The following is a 17,155-nucleotide window of genomic DNA, read 5'->3' on the forward strand; positions in this document are numbered from 1 at the left end:
ATAATTAAAGCAAGCATTAACTCTCATATTTACTTATCCACACCTCGAGGAAATTTAAAGCCGCCAATCCACCTTCTGCATGTGTTTTTTTAGTGCCGGGGTATCGCTGTAGGGATGTTTAGCAGAAGTACACTAAGTAGTGCACATAGACGATTTGGAACGCGTCTCTGTTAGCGGAAAGGACGTTTTATCCCACGTACCAGTGTGCGCTGTGTGAGGGAGAAATGTGTAAATACAGTTTTATTAAAGATAAATGGATATAAAGTGATTCAGTGATAATAAAGTAAGTATTTAAATGTGATATTTTATAATTCAATGTGATTATAATCGAGCTGGTTATTGTGTTAGTCCTGTAAAGCAATGTATAAATGTGTTTAGTTTAGTGGCTAACTGGGTTAGCACAGCTGCACATGTTTATATACAGTAAATAATCTGTAATAAAAATGAATATAATTATAAACTGAATATTTTATTAATAGTAAAATATATATTCATATAATAAATGCATTATTAAATAAATAATAATAAACTGATTGTGTAATAAATAATAATAATAAACGGGATATTTATAATTAAGTAATATTAAAATATGAATATAATAAATATTTCATAAAATAATAAAGTAAAAATGGATATAATATTGAACTGAATATTTTATAAATAATAATTAGCTGAATATTTTATAAATTGTAGAATAATAATAACAATGCTGAATAATTTATTAATAATAATAAACTGAATATGTAAATACAATTTAGTATAAAGTAATAAATAATTAAAAGATAAGCTAAACACTTAATAAATAAAATTAAACTGGATAATTTATACATAGTAAAATATAAAACAATATTAAATAAATATTAATAAACGTATTATTTAATAAATAATGACAATAAACGGGAAATTCTATAAATAATATTAACTGTGAATATAATAAATATTTCACAAATTATGAAAGTACTAATGTATTTTATAATTATAAATTAAATACTTTATAAATTGTAGAAAAATAAATATTTTATTAATTATGCTGAGTATTTTATTATTATTTTATAAATAGTAGTAAACTCAGGGTGCTCGGGTAGAACAGTGGTCAGATCTGCAGGATTGATTCTCAGCTGTGCTATCAACCAGGCCGGGCATCGAACAGGCACAGTCAGGCGTGTCTGTGGGTCAAAGGGGTTCCTAATTACTGGTCTGGGCGCCTTCATGTGTGGGGGATGATTCAGAGAGGGCTTATCGTGACTCTCCTTATGCATCTTGAGTCGATGGGGTATGTGGGCGTGGGTGCTAGTCTGCGGCTCTCCTCTGTTTTAATCTGGTTAAAATCACACTCGGTTGAATCCGATGTAAATCTCACATCCATCCCACCGGGGGTCAGTAGAAGCTCTATTTATTTATTTAATCCGTTTTCTGTGTTGTTTTAGGGAACCTGTTTGTGTTTCCGGTGGGGGAAACATGATCCGCAGGTCCAGGATCAGCGTTCGGCCCAACGTCAGACCCGCCGGCCGAGTTCCAGCCGCCTCCCGCGATGCAGCTCAGGAAAACAAAACCACTGCTGACCCCGGTAATGATTCGGGGGGCCACGCCGAGGGTCCCGAGGTCTCGGTGGAGATTACGCCAGAGAACAAACCTGCACCTACTGTTCCTGAGTCAGAGCCCGGCGATCCAACGAGCCAATCAGAATGCAGCCGTCCTGCAGCGTGAGTTCTGATGAGTTGTTGTGTACACTGGAGATGTTCTGAAGTCTCCTCGGGTTCTAATCTTGATCTGCTGTGTTTTTTAGGGATGCGCCGAGCCAAAGCGCGTCTGTCGCCTCTTTATCCATGAGAAGGAAGCGCTTCAGTGTCCTGCCCAACGTTAGCAAACCAAGAGCCGCCCCAGCCTCCACCAAAACCTCCTCTAACCCGCCCAAATCTCCTGTTAGAACCAAACCCACCCCAGATGTGCCTCCAGATTCTGTCCAAACCTCCTCTAAATCACCCAAATCTCCTGTTAGAACCAGAACTACCCAAGAAGTACCCCCAGAGGTACCTCCAGATTCTGTCCAGACCTCCTCTAACCCGCCCAAATCTCCTGTTAGAACCAAACCCACCCCAGATGTGCCTCCAGATTCTGTCCAAACCTCCTCTAAATCACCCAAATCTCCTGTTAGAACCAGAACTACTCAAGAAGTACCCCCAGAGGTACCTCCAGATTCTGTCCAGACCTCCTCTAACCCGCCCAAATCTCCTGTTAGAACCAAACCCACCCCAGAGGTACCTCCAGATTCTGTCCAGACCTCTTCTAACCTTACCAAACCAACCCCAGAGGTACCTTCAGCCTCCACCCATGCTCCTTCAGTTACCCAAGTATCTCCTAGTACCACCTCCAAGCCCCCTAAACCCTCTGTTAAATCCCGCTTTGCCCCAAAACTGCCCCCTTCCTCCATCCGTAACCGCACTAGAGCGCCAAAATCTCCAGTCAAAGCTTCACCGAGTCCCGAATCCGGCTCCAAACTGCCCCCTGCGCCACACTCACACTCAGCTGGCGATACGAAAAGCAGGAGACCCAAACCTTCAGCTCCGACTCAGGCCGGCACCGAAGTATCATCAGACACGCCGGATGAATCCAAGTCTCAGTCCGCCAATCGGGACGCGCCGGTCGGCACCGCAGAGAGCCCCCCGCGTCCTTCGTCGGTTCCCGAGTCCCGGCCAGAGAACGAGACCGCCGTACGAGACGAGAGCGATGCCGCGGCTCGGAAAGAAGGTCAGAGAGCGGCGCAGCATGTTCCTCTGCGTATGAAGACGCTGAACGACCCGGCGGACGTGATCAGGCTGGCACGGGCCAAAAAGCTTAGAGATCTTCTCAAGAAGCAGCTGAACAAGGAGAAGGTTTGTTCAGAGACACGATTGGCTGAGTGTCTGTTAAAAGGAGGGGCGATGGTCGAGCAGGAAACCGTTATCACTGCTGCAGTTACGACCTCTGCTGGCTGCTTGAGGCGCTGCAAGTCACCTGCTCAATGCAAGAAAAGGAGAATAATTAAATAAAAAACACTGAACTTGAACCCGGTGGTTGTGTGTTTTTGTTTCTGTGCTGTTTTTAGGGGAAGCAGCAGAAACCCAAGGTCGCAGTGAAGGAGCGTCAGAAGGTCAAAGATCACACCAAGATGACCATGAGAGAGCTCATCTACTACCTGCCTCCAACCAATCCCATGAAGTAAGATCACACACACCAGGTCACCTGCTAAGACCTTGAGCTCACAAGTTGAGATAGCTGTGCTATCAACTGTCCGGGCACCCCACACTGACCCGATTGGCTGTGTGTGTGGTATAATTCTTACACTCTGCTGTTCTTCTGCCCATCTAGGACACATACTGAAGATGAGCAGCAAGCAGAGACGGTTCCTCTTCCTCCTCCTTCCCCCAAACCAGGGTAAAATATCATCGTCTCTGTATTTTATGTACGTTATCCCTATAGATCAGCATCTGATCTGCAGACGTGTGTTCAGTCCCACAGCTGTACCGGAATCGGACGTTCAAGCCGCCGAGGACGAAGGTGACGAGGTGGTGGAGGAGGAAGAACCACTGGTGGCTCCGAGAGTCAAGGTGGCCGAGGACGGATCTCTCATCATAGACGAGGAAAGGTGAGGGTCAGAGTTCTACCACGCAACAACCTACACACACCACACGATGGCGCTGATGCACTTCTGTTTAAATCTGTCCTTTCTGTGTGTGTGTGTGTGTGTGTGTGTAGTTTAACAGTGCAGGTACTGAGACAGAAGGGTCCCAGCATGGCGGATGACAGAGATCCCATATTTGAGCGTGGCTCCACCACCACCTACTCCAGCTTCAGGAAAGGAACCTACACCAAACCCTGGTCCATCAAAGGTCTAAAGCTCTTCTCCATCAGGATGCAGTTGCTACGCTGAACGTCCGTCATTATCAAGTTTCTCAGTCGTTTCTCTGTGTGTGTGTGTGTGTGTGTGTGTGTGTGTGTGTGTGTGTGTGTGTGCTGTTTTTGTTATTTTAGAGACGGACATGTTCTTCCTCGCCATCAGCATGGTGGGGACGGACTTCTCCATGATCGGCCAGCTCTTTCCTCACCGAGCCCGAGTAGAGATTAAGGTAAGACAGGGCGATGGGCGTGTCTGAAAAAGCTGAATTTAATGTCGTGGCAGCAGTTTATAAAATATTGGAACTCGGGGTGAGGTGAGAGGTGAGGGTGGCTGTTTATTATTATTGTTTGTTTCCGTTTCAGAACAAGTTTAAGAAGGAGGAGCGAGCGAACGCGTGGAGAATAGATAAAGCCTTCAGTAAGTTCTCAGCAGCACACCTTCTCTTCTGATCAATGCTGACCAAGCTTACTGTTAAACATCTGCATCCCTCAGTCCAGGGGTGTCCAGACTTTTGTTCTTCTGGATCCGATGATGAAAAAAAAAATGCAACGATGGGCTACAGACTTCCGTCAATAAATTAATGAATAAAAAATGAAATAAATAATAGACTTAATTGCCATCAGTGATGCATTCTTTTTATTTTAGTGACCAAATTTTAAGGTTTTGTAAGATTTTACCTACCAGTGAATAATCCTTATGGGAGCATTTAATATGATTATGATTATTATTATTATTATTGTTAATTATTATTATTAATTATTATTATTGTTATTATTATTATAATTCTAATGTGAAAATGTATTATTATTATTATTATTTATTTTTTATTATTTTATTATTATTATTATTATTATTATTGCTATTACAGTGAATAATCCTAATGAGAACATTTATTATTATATTATTATTTTTTGTATTATTATTATTTTTATTATTATTATTATTATTATTATTATAGGGAATAATCCTTATGGGAACATTTGTTGATATTATTATTATTATTATGATTATTAATGTTATTATTTTATTACAGTGAGTAATCGTAATAAGAACATTTGTTATTATTATTATTATTATTATTATTACAGTGAATAATCCTAATGGGAATGTTATTACACTGTCATTACAAGTGTTTCCTAACAAATTAAACATACCCACTTCCCTCTAAAATCAGTGAAAAAAGTATTAATTTTCCCGTCATACCTGAAATTTTTCTTTGGAGTCGCTGTGTGTATCCAGAACTTTAGAAACATTAAAGCAGGTGTAACGTAATTACTGGTTTGGGTTATAAGAATATGAGACCTGGAGCATTTTAGACACCCAGGGCTAAAATTATAAATTTATTCATTTATTTTTAACCTTTCAATAGCTGCCAACTTTCATTTAAGTTCTAAAATACCTCACGGGTCATTTCAAAAATAGGACAGTCCAAAAATGTAGACCGATTGTTCGTGGTTCGAGATGATGATAAGATGATGTTTGATTCCAGAGGAGAAGAGGCGCCTGGACCTGGATTTCTTCAACAGCTTGTTGGAGCAGATCCTGAAGGACGAAGAGAAGAAGCGCAAGAAAACAAAAGAGGCGTCCAAACTGGACAAAGTTCCACGCAGGGCACCAGCGGGTACGACTGGCGTTTGTTTTGCTTTTTTATTCCCTTGTATCTTTATTTCCTGGGTCTCTTCTGATCTTTTTAAGTTTCTGGCTGTAGTGAGGAAGAGGAAGGTGAACTCTTCGATTTCGGAGGAGGACGAGAGCCTGAGCAGCGACGCCATGGATGGAGAGAAGGAGAACGAGAGCGTGCGTAACGACGGCGAGAGCGTGGCGGCGCCCAGGAGGACGAAATCGGGGGTCTCAGCAAAGAGGAGCAAACAGATGAACGGAGCAGGTAGGAGAACCTTCAGAACGTCCCGCCTCACACACTTTTCCTTAGTGTTTAAGAGTGTGTGTGTCGGAATTTCTGCCCATTTAGTCAGAGTAGCATTCGTGAGGTCAGGGAATGATGTTGGCAAGAAGGTCAGACTCACAGTTGATGTTCTAATTCATCCCGAAGGCGTTCTTTACTGCTGTACTTTGTGATCCGAGTGTAATTTGCTGTGAAATATGCGGTGGATGCATCAGCCACACTTGATTTGTTTAATCTGCACGATTCATTCTTCCTAATCTAGTCATATCCAGTTCCCCAGTCTCTCCCAGACCGACACGTGTGCAGTCGCTGACCGCTTCTATCCATCATGCATGCTAATTCTGGCGCATTATACAGCCAGCAGGGGCCGCAATTACATCAATGAAGAACTCGTTCAACCAACCGTCCCTCAGACTCAGCCAGTCGTGTCACAGCTTAGATCCGATTGGCCACCCAAGTGCCCTTTTGGGACTGAGCTCCAAAGTCAGCATATAATGTATATTATTTTGATTTTCAGGTCATTTTAACCCACAAGAATGAATGTGTGTGTGTGTGTGTGTGTGTGTGTGTGTGTGTGTGTGTGTGTGTGTGTGTGTGTGTGTGTAGCTGAGCAGGTCGATGGAGAAAACGTTGGGAAAAATGCAGCCGAGGAACCTGCTAATGGGTGAGAACTTCACTGCTTATTCTTGTTTATTCCAAAATGAATTAATCATATATACTATATGGTCAGAAGTATTGGGACGCCCCTTGTAATTCTCGAATTCATGTGTATCCATTTTAATAGCATTTATTTTTGAAACGGGGCGTCCGACAAGCTCGCAATCAGGTGTCCAAATACTTTTGGCCGTGTAGTGAATCTATAGTTTCTCCCTAATCGTTCAAGCAGCTTGATCTGAATGTTTTAAAACCAAGGGATGATGGGTAATGATTTATATAATTGATAACTGATATGTCATCAGGCTGCAGAGATCAGACTCGGCGGAGGAGCAGAACGAGGGTTCCAGCACCGAACCTGCCCCGAAGGAGTCGGCTCGTGTTAGGAGGAGACAGAAGAACAAGGACCCACAATCCACCCCTGGGAAGATCTGCAAGGATTCGGAAACGAAGGTATAACAAGTTTCTTTCTTTGTTATGACGTAGTGATAACTCTTTAATAATGGTATTTTGGATAATAAGCACAGCTAAAGGGTTGGTGAGGATTCAGAGCTTGATTTCCCTCAGGACTGTCCGACCCCGGTGAGAGAGAAGAAGGGACAGGCCTCCGATGTTTTCATTGTGTTGGAGGTCTCGGAGGAAGACGATGAGCCCGATCTCGCCACCATCCAGGAGAACATTCTCAATAAACCCACAAGGTGCTGAGCTGTACTGCTCATATTGCTTTACTCGATTAATCTGGATGATTATTGAGTGTTTTTGGGATTTATTTTGTCTGTGCACAAACCTCATTTATGTGTTGCGTTGCTGAAGGGATTCCTTGTTACTGGTGTAATAGCGGCCTCTGCTGGCTGGTTGAGGCACTGCACAGAGACGGTGAATAATAGATAGCAGTGCGTGACTCTCAACCGGCCTCGGGCAGGTGAAAACATACACGGATCCTAGGGGGCGCTGTCTGCAGCAGTGGAGGAGATACATTTAGGGAAATAGATATGACTAGATTGACGGATGAATGGAAAAATGCAGCAATTAAATTAAAAGTAAAGCAAATATTAGTTACTGAGAGCTTTAACGTGTACAGAGGAGTATTCGGGGCTTATGGTATTTCCACTCCACTTGTGCCGACACCTCGGTTCAGAGAGCAGGGACTGTTAGAGCAGCAAGGAAGTGATTCCTCATCCGACCTGTCTTCTTTAAGAAATGTTTATGGTATGTTCAGGACCTGATTTAGACCCGACCGCTGCAGCACCAGAGCGCTTCTTATCGTATTTAATTGGCACAAAAATAATTTTTGCGTTCTCTAAAAGATGCGTTTTGATTCTGTAACCGCTCTCAGGTCGGGTCGCATCCCTAAACTCTCTCAGCACGTGATCCGTGCGGCGGCGAGCGAAGAGGAGGACGAAGACGAGAAAGAGACGAAACCGCTTCCTCCGCTTAAACCCCGACCTCGAGCCTACGCCGGCAAACGGGGCGGGTGCAGCCTTCCACGCACGGGCAGATCTCGACTGGTGACCTTACGCGCGTCCGGCATCGACGAAGACGAGGACGAGGAGGAAGACGGGGCGAATCAGCAGGAGAGAAGCGAGAGTGCGAGTGTGGAGGAGGAATGTCAGGTGTTCGTACCGATGGGGCTCAGATCTGTGCCCAAAGTCCAGGCGGAGGTGGAGGAGACCATGGAGGAGGTGAGTCTGTTTACCAGTTTGATTATCAGTTTGAGTTTTACATTCATGGTTCATTTTGTGATTAGACATGTGCTCTGTTTAGCCAAAAGTATGTGGACACCTGACCATAGTTATCCAATTCACACTCATCCTGGTGTTCCACTTCATCCCAAAGCTATTCAGTGAGGTTGAGGTCAAAGCAGGTCACATTTATTTTTATAGCAATATAAAAAGCAACTTTACAGATTCCAGGACTAAACCCCCCCCCCCCCCCCTCTTGTTGAGCACCTGAAGGCAACTTTAGAGGAACACAACAGGGACCTTTAATCTGGGTGGCCAAAAGGTACCACAGTCGTGTGTTCTCTCTCGGAACATCAGCACCCACCACTCCCACCGTCAACAAACCTGAGTGGTTGTATGTGAGAGGCAGAACAACAGCAATCCAACATGTCCCATCCCTGACCCAGATTGGACAGTGCCTGACCTCTTCTTAAAAACGCATTATGATTGCTCCCAGCAAGCTCATGGTCAGGTGTCCATATACTTTTGGCTTATTTATAAGCACATGGCCGATTCAGTCCTTCCATTCTGTTTCGTGTTTATTAAGTACTTTAATTTCGTTCATATTTATGTGGACGTTGTGTTGTTTTATTTACGTTCACCTCATTCATGCATGCATGCTGTGCATCACACACCCCTCTCAGCTGGACATCCCAGTAAATGACCCCTGTGACCTGGGAATTTCCGAGTCGTCGAGTGCCAGGACGCACAGCGAGCATCAGCTCGACCTGCTTGTCGTAAGTGAGCCTGTTCGTAGCTTCATATCATTTAATTAGATGTATGTATTATAACCGGTAATACATTGGGCACAAATTCCCACAGACACCATAAAAGAGCTCTAAAATCTATAGAGAACCGCGCTGTGTCACTACCAGCCTGCCGGTGGCAGCATTGTTGCAGCAATCACTGCCCTTCATTTTTATTCCAGACACGACTTACTTTGATGTGTGTGCGTAGGGTGCCTGACCAGGGTCTCTGCTGTGCTGGGATCGCTCAGTTTGTTTTTTTTACATTTGTGATATTATGCCAGGAAAAATGTGATCCAGACATTCCTGCTGCCTAAACTGTGATTCACTTCTGAGTTATGCTGGAAAAAAACTAGAACTCGGTGAATTTGCAGCACATTTTGCTTATTATTTATATATTATATAAGATTTATTTAATTCTGATTAGTATCAGAGGACAAAATTAGATTTGGCTTTGCAGAATTAATCAAAGGAAGATATAAGTCAAGCCAGATATGAAAAGATGAGAGTCTTTGTGTATAATTTCTGCTTAATAAACATATTTATTTCATTTCTTATCTCTGTTCCAGGATGTGATCGAGTTCCTCGCTCCAGACCACATGGAAGGTAATTCTATTGGTGCATTTATTCAGAAGAGAATCTGTCCAATCGAATCGGATGGTTTCACGGGCTGCCTGTGGCCCACCGGTTGAATTCTAGACGTTGTTTTCTTGTTTTTCTGAAATTGTGTTTGTGCTTCAGTGTGTGAAGAAGCAGCGAGGACTCTCCTGACCATCGGACATTCTGCACAGATAAACCCAACCTCAGAACTGCCTGAAACGGGTACGAGCAGAGTGCTGATCATCTCCCGGTCCACTTTTCACACGAGCTGTAAATAAGTTAGAATATAAATTAGTCCAAATACTTATGGTCTGAAGATTTGTCAGTCCCAGTGACTGTGTGGTCTTTGTACCTGTCAGTCCCAGTAAAGGAGGTGTGGCCTCTCTATCTGTACCTGTTAGTCCTAGTGAAGGAGGTGTGGCCTCTCTATCTGTACCTGTTAGTCCTAGTGAAGGAGGTGTGGCTTCTCTATCTGTACCTGTCAGTCCTAGTGAAGGAGGTGTGGCCTCTCTATCTGTACCTGTCAGTCCTAGTGAAGGAGGTGTGGCCTCTATGTGTGTACCTGTCAGTACTAGTGAAGGAGGCGTGGCCTCACTATCCATACCTGTCAGTCTTATTAAAGGAGGCGTGGCCTCTGTATTTGTCAGTCCTAGTGAAGGAGGTGTGGCCTCTGTGTGTGTACCTGTCAGTCCTAGTGAAGGAGGTGTGGCTTCTGTGTGTGTACCTGTCAGTCCTAGTGAAGGAGGTGTGGCCTCTGTCTCTGGACCTGTCAGTCATTGTGAAAAGTGGTTGCTCATTGGTTGTTTAGCACAATAAATGAGAAGTTTCCAGGTTTGAATCCTTGCATTGCCAAACTTGCACTATTGGACCCCTGAGCAAGTCCCGTAATAAACCGTTTGTTTATTTTGTAGACGATGTCATCATTGTTGAAGAATCATCAAGCCTGGTTCAACAAGAGATCCATGAAGAAGTCGTCCTGGAAATGACCGATCCGTCAGAGAACGCGGCTGAAACTGACCGCCCGATCGCCAACCCCGTTAGCATCAGTAGCGTGGGCGCTAGCATTTCAGAACCATCTCCTCAGCAGGACGTTTCCACTGGCGCATGTGAACCGGACGCTACACCCAGCAGCGCCCAGTCAGACGCCAGTAATGTGAGGGCTCCACACACACGGAGGAACCGCCTTCCAAAACCCAAACCCAACCTGAGTCGGGCGAGCAGGAGCGCCCCCGCGCAGCAGCAGGAGGCGAGAACGTCACACATCACACGCCGAGCTGAAACTGCGGCGCCGTGTCGGCCCGAACCCGAGGAGGAACAGGAGGAACCCCGGGAGCGTGGCTCTGTGGTGGTGCCAGAGGGAGGGCGGTCCGAGGACGACGTGTGTGTGGATGAGAGAAAGGAGGCACACGGGTGGGTATCTGACCGTACGTCCTGGTTTTAGTTGAAGAACATCTCAGCTCCCTTTTTAAGCTTTGCTGTGTTACCAGTGGAGCAGACCTGGTATCTGCTACTGCGAAGGCCTAGTGGCCCTTGAGGCTCAGGTGAGACTGTGGAACAGCCAACTGGAACGTGTCTGAGAACCTCAGAGACCTAGAACCAAGCCGTTTAACGTCAGACCTGTAGTGAACAGGATGGGGCTGAATCAGAAATTCAATTATTTCTTTGTAGTCAGAAGTATGTGGACACCTAACAATGAGCTTTTTGGACCTGTGATTTCTAAACCACTAGAAGTAAATAAAGCCCAATGGTGTCCAGTGGGTATGGGGTCAAGGCTCACTGGAGTTCCTTCATACCAAATGAATTAAACTATGTCTTTATGGACTTTGCTATATCTAGAACAAGGAAAGGACCTTCCCCAAACTGCTGGCCAATAACAAAGCATTTATTAATGTATTTAATGAATGAATTTAATCATTAAGATGGGTGTCCACATACTTTTGGTTATTTAGTGTATGTGATAAATTGAATGAAGCACAACAGGCTGAAATCTAATGTGTGTGTGTGTGTGTGTGTGTATCAGCGAGTCTAAATCACCTGGTCCAGGTTCCGAGAGCTCAGTGAAACTCCCTCCGCCAGTCAGACGGTGTCGTGGACCCAAACCCAAACCTAACCTGATCCGAGGCAGCAGAACCACACGCCCCGCCACGCCCACCCATCAGAGCGCTGCGGGTAACCTCATTCATCCCGATCATTCATCACTCAGGGATCGACAAAATATACGTCACAAATGCTCTTTTTTTTACATAATGGGTACAAATTCCCACAGATAAACTCTAAAATCCTGTGAAAAGCCCTCACAGAAGAATGGAGTCGGTCAATGTCGATGTTCAAGCTCATGGTGTCCACATACTTTTGACCTTGATCATTTGTTTTTGGTGCAGAGCACAGCAAGGATCAGGCTGCCACGAAGACTCCTGCTCAGACTCCTGCTGAGACTCCTGCTCAGACTCCTGCTCAGACTCCTGTTAAGACTCCTGCTCAGACTCCTGCTGAAACTTCTGCTCAGACTTCTGTTGGGGCTTCTGCTGAGGCTTCTCCTGACCCTCAGACTCCACAGGAAGAAACCGTCATCACCGCGGAACCGCGAGAGACTGAAACCTCGAGCACCTCCTTCACGGTAAAGCACAAATTCCCACAGACATACTCTAAAATCCTGTGTATGAGTCTGTCGATGAGTCTGTCAGTGTCAGTGCACCTTCTCATAAGCAGGTGTAAGCTGGAACTTCCACAAGCTTTAGGTTCTGGACCGGTGAGGCTGGTTCAAGATAACTGGTTCCAGCCTCAGCACCAGTGCCAAGTTGGGCCCCTGAGCAGGGCCCTTAATTCTCTTACATTACATTATGTGTGAACGTCTCTGTTCATGCAGAAGATTCCTGACGCTCATCCCGAGGAGCTGTACGTAGCCGCGGCCTCGTCTACGGGGGCGCCAGACGACAGCGTCTTCGTCCTCTCTCTCTCTGAAGTGCCGTACACCTCCACGAGACCAGAGGAGCTCACTACTGAGTTCCAGACCACTCCGCTAACGTCCAGTTCTGCTGGTCCGGATGGAGATCGGGTCGCTCCGCCCCTCCCGGATTGTTCCGTCCCCCTCTCGGAGGAAGGCGCGATGAAGAACGGGGGAAATACGAAGGAAGGAAAGGGTCGGAGCTCTCAGCCATGTCAGGAGGTGAGGACCTGCAGAAAACGTGTGTAGAATTTAATCCGGGTGCTTTTTCTGGTTCCAAAAATATCTAACAAAACCTAGCAGGAGCGCTAATCTGTGAGATCAGAAGGTTTGTTGACTTTCGGTCTTCGTTTACCAGGATTCTGTGCAGAACTCTGGTGTGGGAGAACCTGCTGAACATCTTGGTGAGTGTTTTTTAATTTTGGATCTTTCATCCTTATCTGATTCCATGGCATTAACAGTTTTTAGCTTAGTTAAACACCTTTACAGGGAGATTAAGCCCCTCAGCATAAGCTTCCCCTGTACCACTGACTACAACCCTCCACCACTGACTGAGGAGCATTGCTAATATATCATTACTTTTGATGTTTTCCTCCCACTGTAAAATTAATTCATTTATTCATTCAATCTGTTTTTGTAGTGAAACCGTCACCAAGCTCTGAGCTGAAGGGGAGCGCGGACGAGACGGAAGTTCCTGCTAAACGGAGGAAACTTCCGGAGAGGAGAAGTAAGCCAGAGGAATAAATATTTCTCATTTCCGTCCTCCGATCAGCGTTACGTTAAACCCTCAGATTCAGAGTTTTATATTTTTCCTTTCTTTTGTCCACGTGTGCAGCCAGAGCGCAGATCAGACCCAACCCGGTTCGAAGGAAAGCGCCTCACAGCCGCGAGGAGAGACCGGCTCCATCTTCTGATGAACGAGCATCTGCTGCTTCATCAGGAGAGAAGTCGGATGAAGCTTCAGCGCCGACGCAGACCTCATCGTCCTGTTCAGAACAGTGTGTCAGAGCTGAGACTCTGCCCGTTCAGGACTCCTCTCCGCAAGGAATCGTGGGAAATGTGGTTCCTTCGGAGACGGAGTCAGTCGAGTCTGTTAGTGCGGGGATAAAAGAAGCTGGTGAATCAGGGGCGGAGTCACAGCCTGTCAGTCAAAAACCGCCGCCGGCAACCGGCCCACTGACCAGGTGAGTCAAAAGTATACGGACACCTGACCATCCTGTTCTAAAAGCATGGGTGCTTGTTTTCAGTATGGATCTTGTCCTACAGCTATAACAGTCTCTTCTCTCTGCAGTGTCTTTATGGACCCCGCTTTCTCCACAGGGATGCAGACATGCAGACACAAAAGAGCCTTTCCTATAATTTAAAAGCATAACATACTGTAGATTCAATGTATGTAGTTAGGAGAGGCGTCCACATACTTTTGGCTCTGTGTCGTAAGTAGTTTTGTTTGTCTCCTGCAGGACTGGTAGGAGACCGAAAGGCTTCCTGTCCTTCATGTCCACCGCGAGCTCTCGGAGACCCTCGACGTCCACCCGGGCTCCCCCGAAACCGTCCGTCAGTGGCTCCCGCTCAGAGAGGAGACGCAACACACCCGTGCCATCGGCTCCGCCCACTCAGGTAGCGACACAGCTCCCGGTTTGTCAGTTTTGGGTTCCCATAGAGAGCCGTATCGCGTACGGAGAGTCACGCTAAGCTCTGTGTGACCCCCGACCAGTCCAAATTTTCACATTCCTCTCACACATTTTTCCCTCTTGTGTGCGAGTGGAGCCACGGCTTTGAAATTCCAAGCAAACCAGACCCACCGCGACCCTGACCAGGACAAAGCATTGTTAAAAAAAATAATAAACATACAGAATGAGAGTCAGTAATATATTTATATTGATATATTGTTTTCTGGTCTGTGTTGGGTAGGTGAGTGAACCCACATCGGCCAAGACCTCCAGCACCAAACCGAGCACAGAAGAAGAACCGACGAGCGTAGCGGCGTATTTTTTTAACGACATCTTTACCATGGTGGAGGAGCCTGATGAGATGGACTGAGGAGATCGCCAGTACAGGATCGCTTTAACCGAACCGCCGACCCTCGGTTTATCATGTGACTAGTGGAGCTCCAATCAGAGCGGAGACTGAGATGCGCCCGGCTGAAACTGAGCTTTCCATTATTTATGTATATTTTAAGTATCTCACTAGAATGAACTGAGGAATTGGGAAGTGAAGCTGCCCATGTGACCAGCATGGCAGTGCAGCCGGTTGGTGCCGCACAACTCCAGCTAGCCAGGTTTTATCCCCACCTCTAGTTACTGTGTGTAACTACAGTGTTGTATGTTCTCCTCTAGTTTGTATTACAGGTTTCTTTTACCCAAAACATGTGCACAAACATGCAGTAGGTGTATTGGCTGCTCTAAATTGACCCTAGAGAGAGTGACCCTTACCGTAGAGGGTCCTGAATAACACATGCCCCCTCTGACACATGTGCAGTACAGATTGAGTTCATACGGAGATCCGTATCGCACACGGAGAGTCACACAAGATCTCCACTATCCTCCGTCTCTGTGCAGCACCATCGACCAGCCAGCAGAGGGCGTAACTGCAGCTCCTCCCTCAGGCGAGCCGGTCGCTGTCTGTATAGCCGACAGCACAGCTGAGATTCGAACTCATGATCTTTAATTATCAGAACAGCTTCCTGCTTTTTACATTTTTAAAAAAACGATTTTTAAACATTCCTTACAGTGTTTAGGGTTTTGTCTGCTTGTTTCACTCCAGGAAAGTAAATTATTGCTTTCAAACATTTTACATTTCATTAAACATTTCATATTTACTCTAAATCGGTCCTGTTTGTTCTTCCTGAAGCATCGACGCTTTGTTCACACCAGTCTGAGTAACTCGCATTCACAGTCCGTGTTTTTATTATGATTTTTATCTGAATTGTGTGTAATTTAATAGTTTTAAACCTGTAATTTATACTAAAGTTGTGAATCTCAGTAATGAAGCTGAGAGTTTCTGTGTAGAAATGTGTGACTTCATGACGCGTCTTCAGTGTTTACGTGTAAATATGTGAATAAATGTAAAAATTAGCTTTTATTTGGCATTTATTTGGTGAGGATTTTTCGTTACCGTGTACGTTTGCCTGTCGCCGGGGTGGTGCCTCCTCGGCTTCATTTGTTTACCTTTAATAACTTTAAATTTACCTGTGAAAGTACGACAAGTGATCCACAAACTCTACACTCAAGATCATACATGTCTGAGCTCTTCTGTCATTAAATGATTGGACATTTGGTTTTTTTTATGTTGGCTTTGGGTCACTGTCCAAACACCCAACACAAGGTTTCATTTCCTGGCTGATGATTCGAGGTTGTGCTGAAGAATTTTGAGCTACTTCATGCACCTGAACATAATACTACCACCACCACGCTTAACAGTAGGTACAGTATTGTTGGGTTTGAGTGACTCACCTTGTGGTATCCGACCACAAAACATCTCCGGAAGGATTTTTTGTGTGTCCAGGTAACTTCAGTTAAGCTAATTTGCTGATTTTGCTGATCAGAAGCTGAGATACAAGATGCATCAACCAAAAAAGCAGCCACTGTTCATTACTGTGGCTTTACGGAATGGAATAATGCAGCCGAAAACTGACCCCCCCAGATGTTAAACTTATCAACCACACCCGTCTGACGCACCCCAATCCTAATGAATAAATTATTTAAGTCTCTCAGAAATTGCTAGATCGCGGTGTGTCCAGTGCCACCCCCAGACTGCACAGAATAGGCAGAAATGCTCTTCACACAGGGTCCACAGCATCTCAAAGCTTTGCTAAAATGGGTGAGTGCCGAATTGTACCGAGTATCAGATGAACTACAGTCAGTAACTGTATACCCACCACGTTCAACTGTACGGTAGGTTGAGCTTATGAGTTTATTTCATGTATTTTGTGTCAGAGCAACAAGACTTGGGACAGTGTAGTTCGTTCTGTTTCTCATTGTAATGTCATATTTGCACCACTGGAGGACGCTGTGTGTCTCACCTCACTGTTCCACTCTAATCTAATGCAGAAACTTTAAGAGGCAAGAAGTCCAAAGTCCTTCTTTAATGTAAAGAAGTTTACATTAAATTCCACTCACAATAATGAACACAGACAGAATCACGAAATAAAATAAAATATTTACTACAAATATCTGCTAATAATCACAAATGTATCATTACTGTTACTATTATTTTATCGGGTTATACATCACATTATTATAACTACTAATGTTATTGTGTTATCATATTTATCGTTAGTTTTATTACTGTTATGATTATTGTATAATATATCAAATTACAGTATTATGTTTAATATTGTTATTTTTATTTTTACAGTAATTACTATATTATATTATGTTTTATTACTGTAGTTACTATAATTATTATAATTATACTATAGTAATATTTAATAAAATAATAATATATTTGAATCATATTACATCGCTTTGTGTACATGGTCACAAGTTGTTACTACAAACTTAGAGTCGTATAATGAATCTATAATTCTATATCGATTTTATACATTTGTCTGGAATGGGCGTGGCTGGCTCCTGAAGCAGGGGTGTCCACATACTTTTGGCCATGTGTAAAATCTCTCACGTTGTATTAATGTGGAACTGCTGGAGGTCATTTATTATTTATTATTGATTCATTGATTGATTTATTCGTGCAATAATTAAGTACTGCTGA

General features: G+C 44.4%; 1 protein-coding gene across 2 annotated transcripts; it reads left to right on the plus strand.

Annotated features, from left to right (window-relative positions):
* The first annotated feature begins 186 nt into the window (after positions 1-186).
* On the plus strand, positions 187-15,523 carry zgc:162472 (uncharacterized protein LOC553495 homolog). Of its 2 annotated transcripts, XM_063011392.1 has the most exons (27): positions 187-283; positions 1,428-1,703; positions 1,787-2,873; positions 3,086-3,198; positions 3,349-3,414; positions 3,491-3,625; positions 3,736-3,869; positions 4,012-4,106; positions 4,240-4,294; positions 5,367-5,498; positions 5,586-5,762; positions 6,387-6,444; positions 6,740-6,887; positions 7,002-7,132; positions 7,771-8,116; positions 8,800-8,892; positions 9,471-9,507; positions 9,643-9,723; positions 10,413-10,911; positions 11,522-11,670; positions 11,883-12,118; positions 12,368-12,667; positions 12,804-12,849; positions 13,086-13,172; positions 13,281-13,629; positions 13,906-14,062; positions 14,357-15,523. In XM_063011392.1, exons 2-27 carry the CDS (start codon positions 1,459-1,461, stop codon positions 14,483-14,485), a joined length of 5,085 nt encoding a protein of 1,694 aa, XP_062867462.1. In that variant the 5' UTR covers positions 187-283; positions 1,428-1,458; the 3' UTR covers positions 14,486-15,523. The 2 variants fall into 2 exon arrangements, with proteins under 2 accessions (XP_062867462.1, XP_062867463.1); XM_063011393.1 differs by lacking the exon at positions 9,643-9,723.
* Positions 15,524-17,155: the final 1,632 nt, after the last annotated feature.

Source organism: Trichomycterus rosablanca, chromosome 16 (genome assembly GCF_030014385.1).
Source record: "Trichomycterus rosablanca isolate fTriRos1 chromosome 16, fTriRos1.hap1, whole genome shotgun sequence".
Taxonomy (NCBI): Eukaryota; Metazoa; Chordata; class Actinopteri; order Siluriformes; family Trichomycteridae; genus Trichomycterus; species Trichomycterus rosablanca.

Bases quoted from the DNA above. Each gene is read 5' to 3' on its own strand.
- zgc:162472 (XM_063011392.1), top strand. From the start codon at position 1,459: ATGATCCGCAGGTCCAGGATCAGCGTTCGGCCCAACGTCAGACCCGCC. The intron at 3,199-3,348 runs GTAAGATCACAC...CTGCCCATCTAG, and splicing joins CCTCCAACCAATCCCATGAA to GACACATACTGAAGATGAGC. The intron at 10,912-11,521 runs GTGGGTATCTGA...TGTGTGTATCAG, and splicing joins GAGAGAAAGGAGGCACACGG to CGAGTCTAAATCACCTGGTC.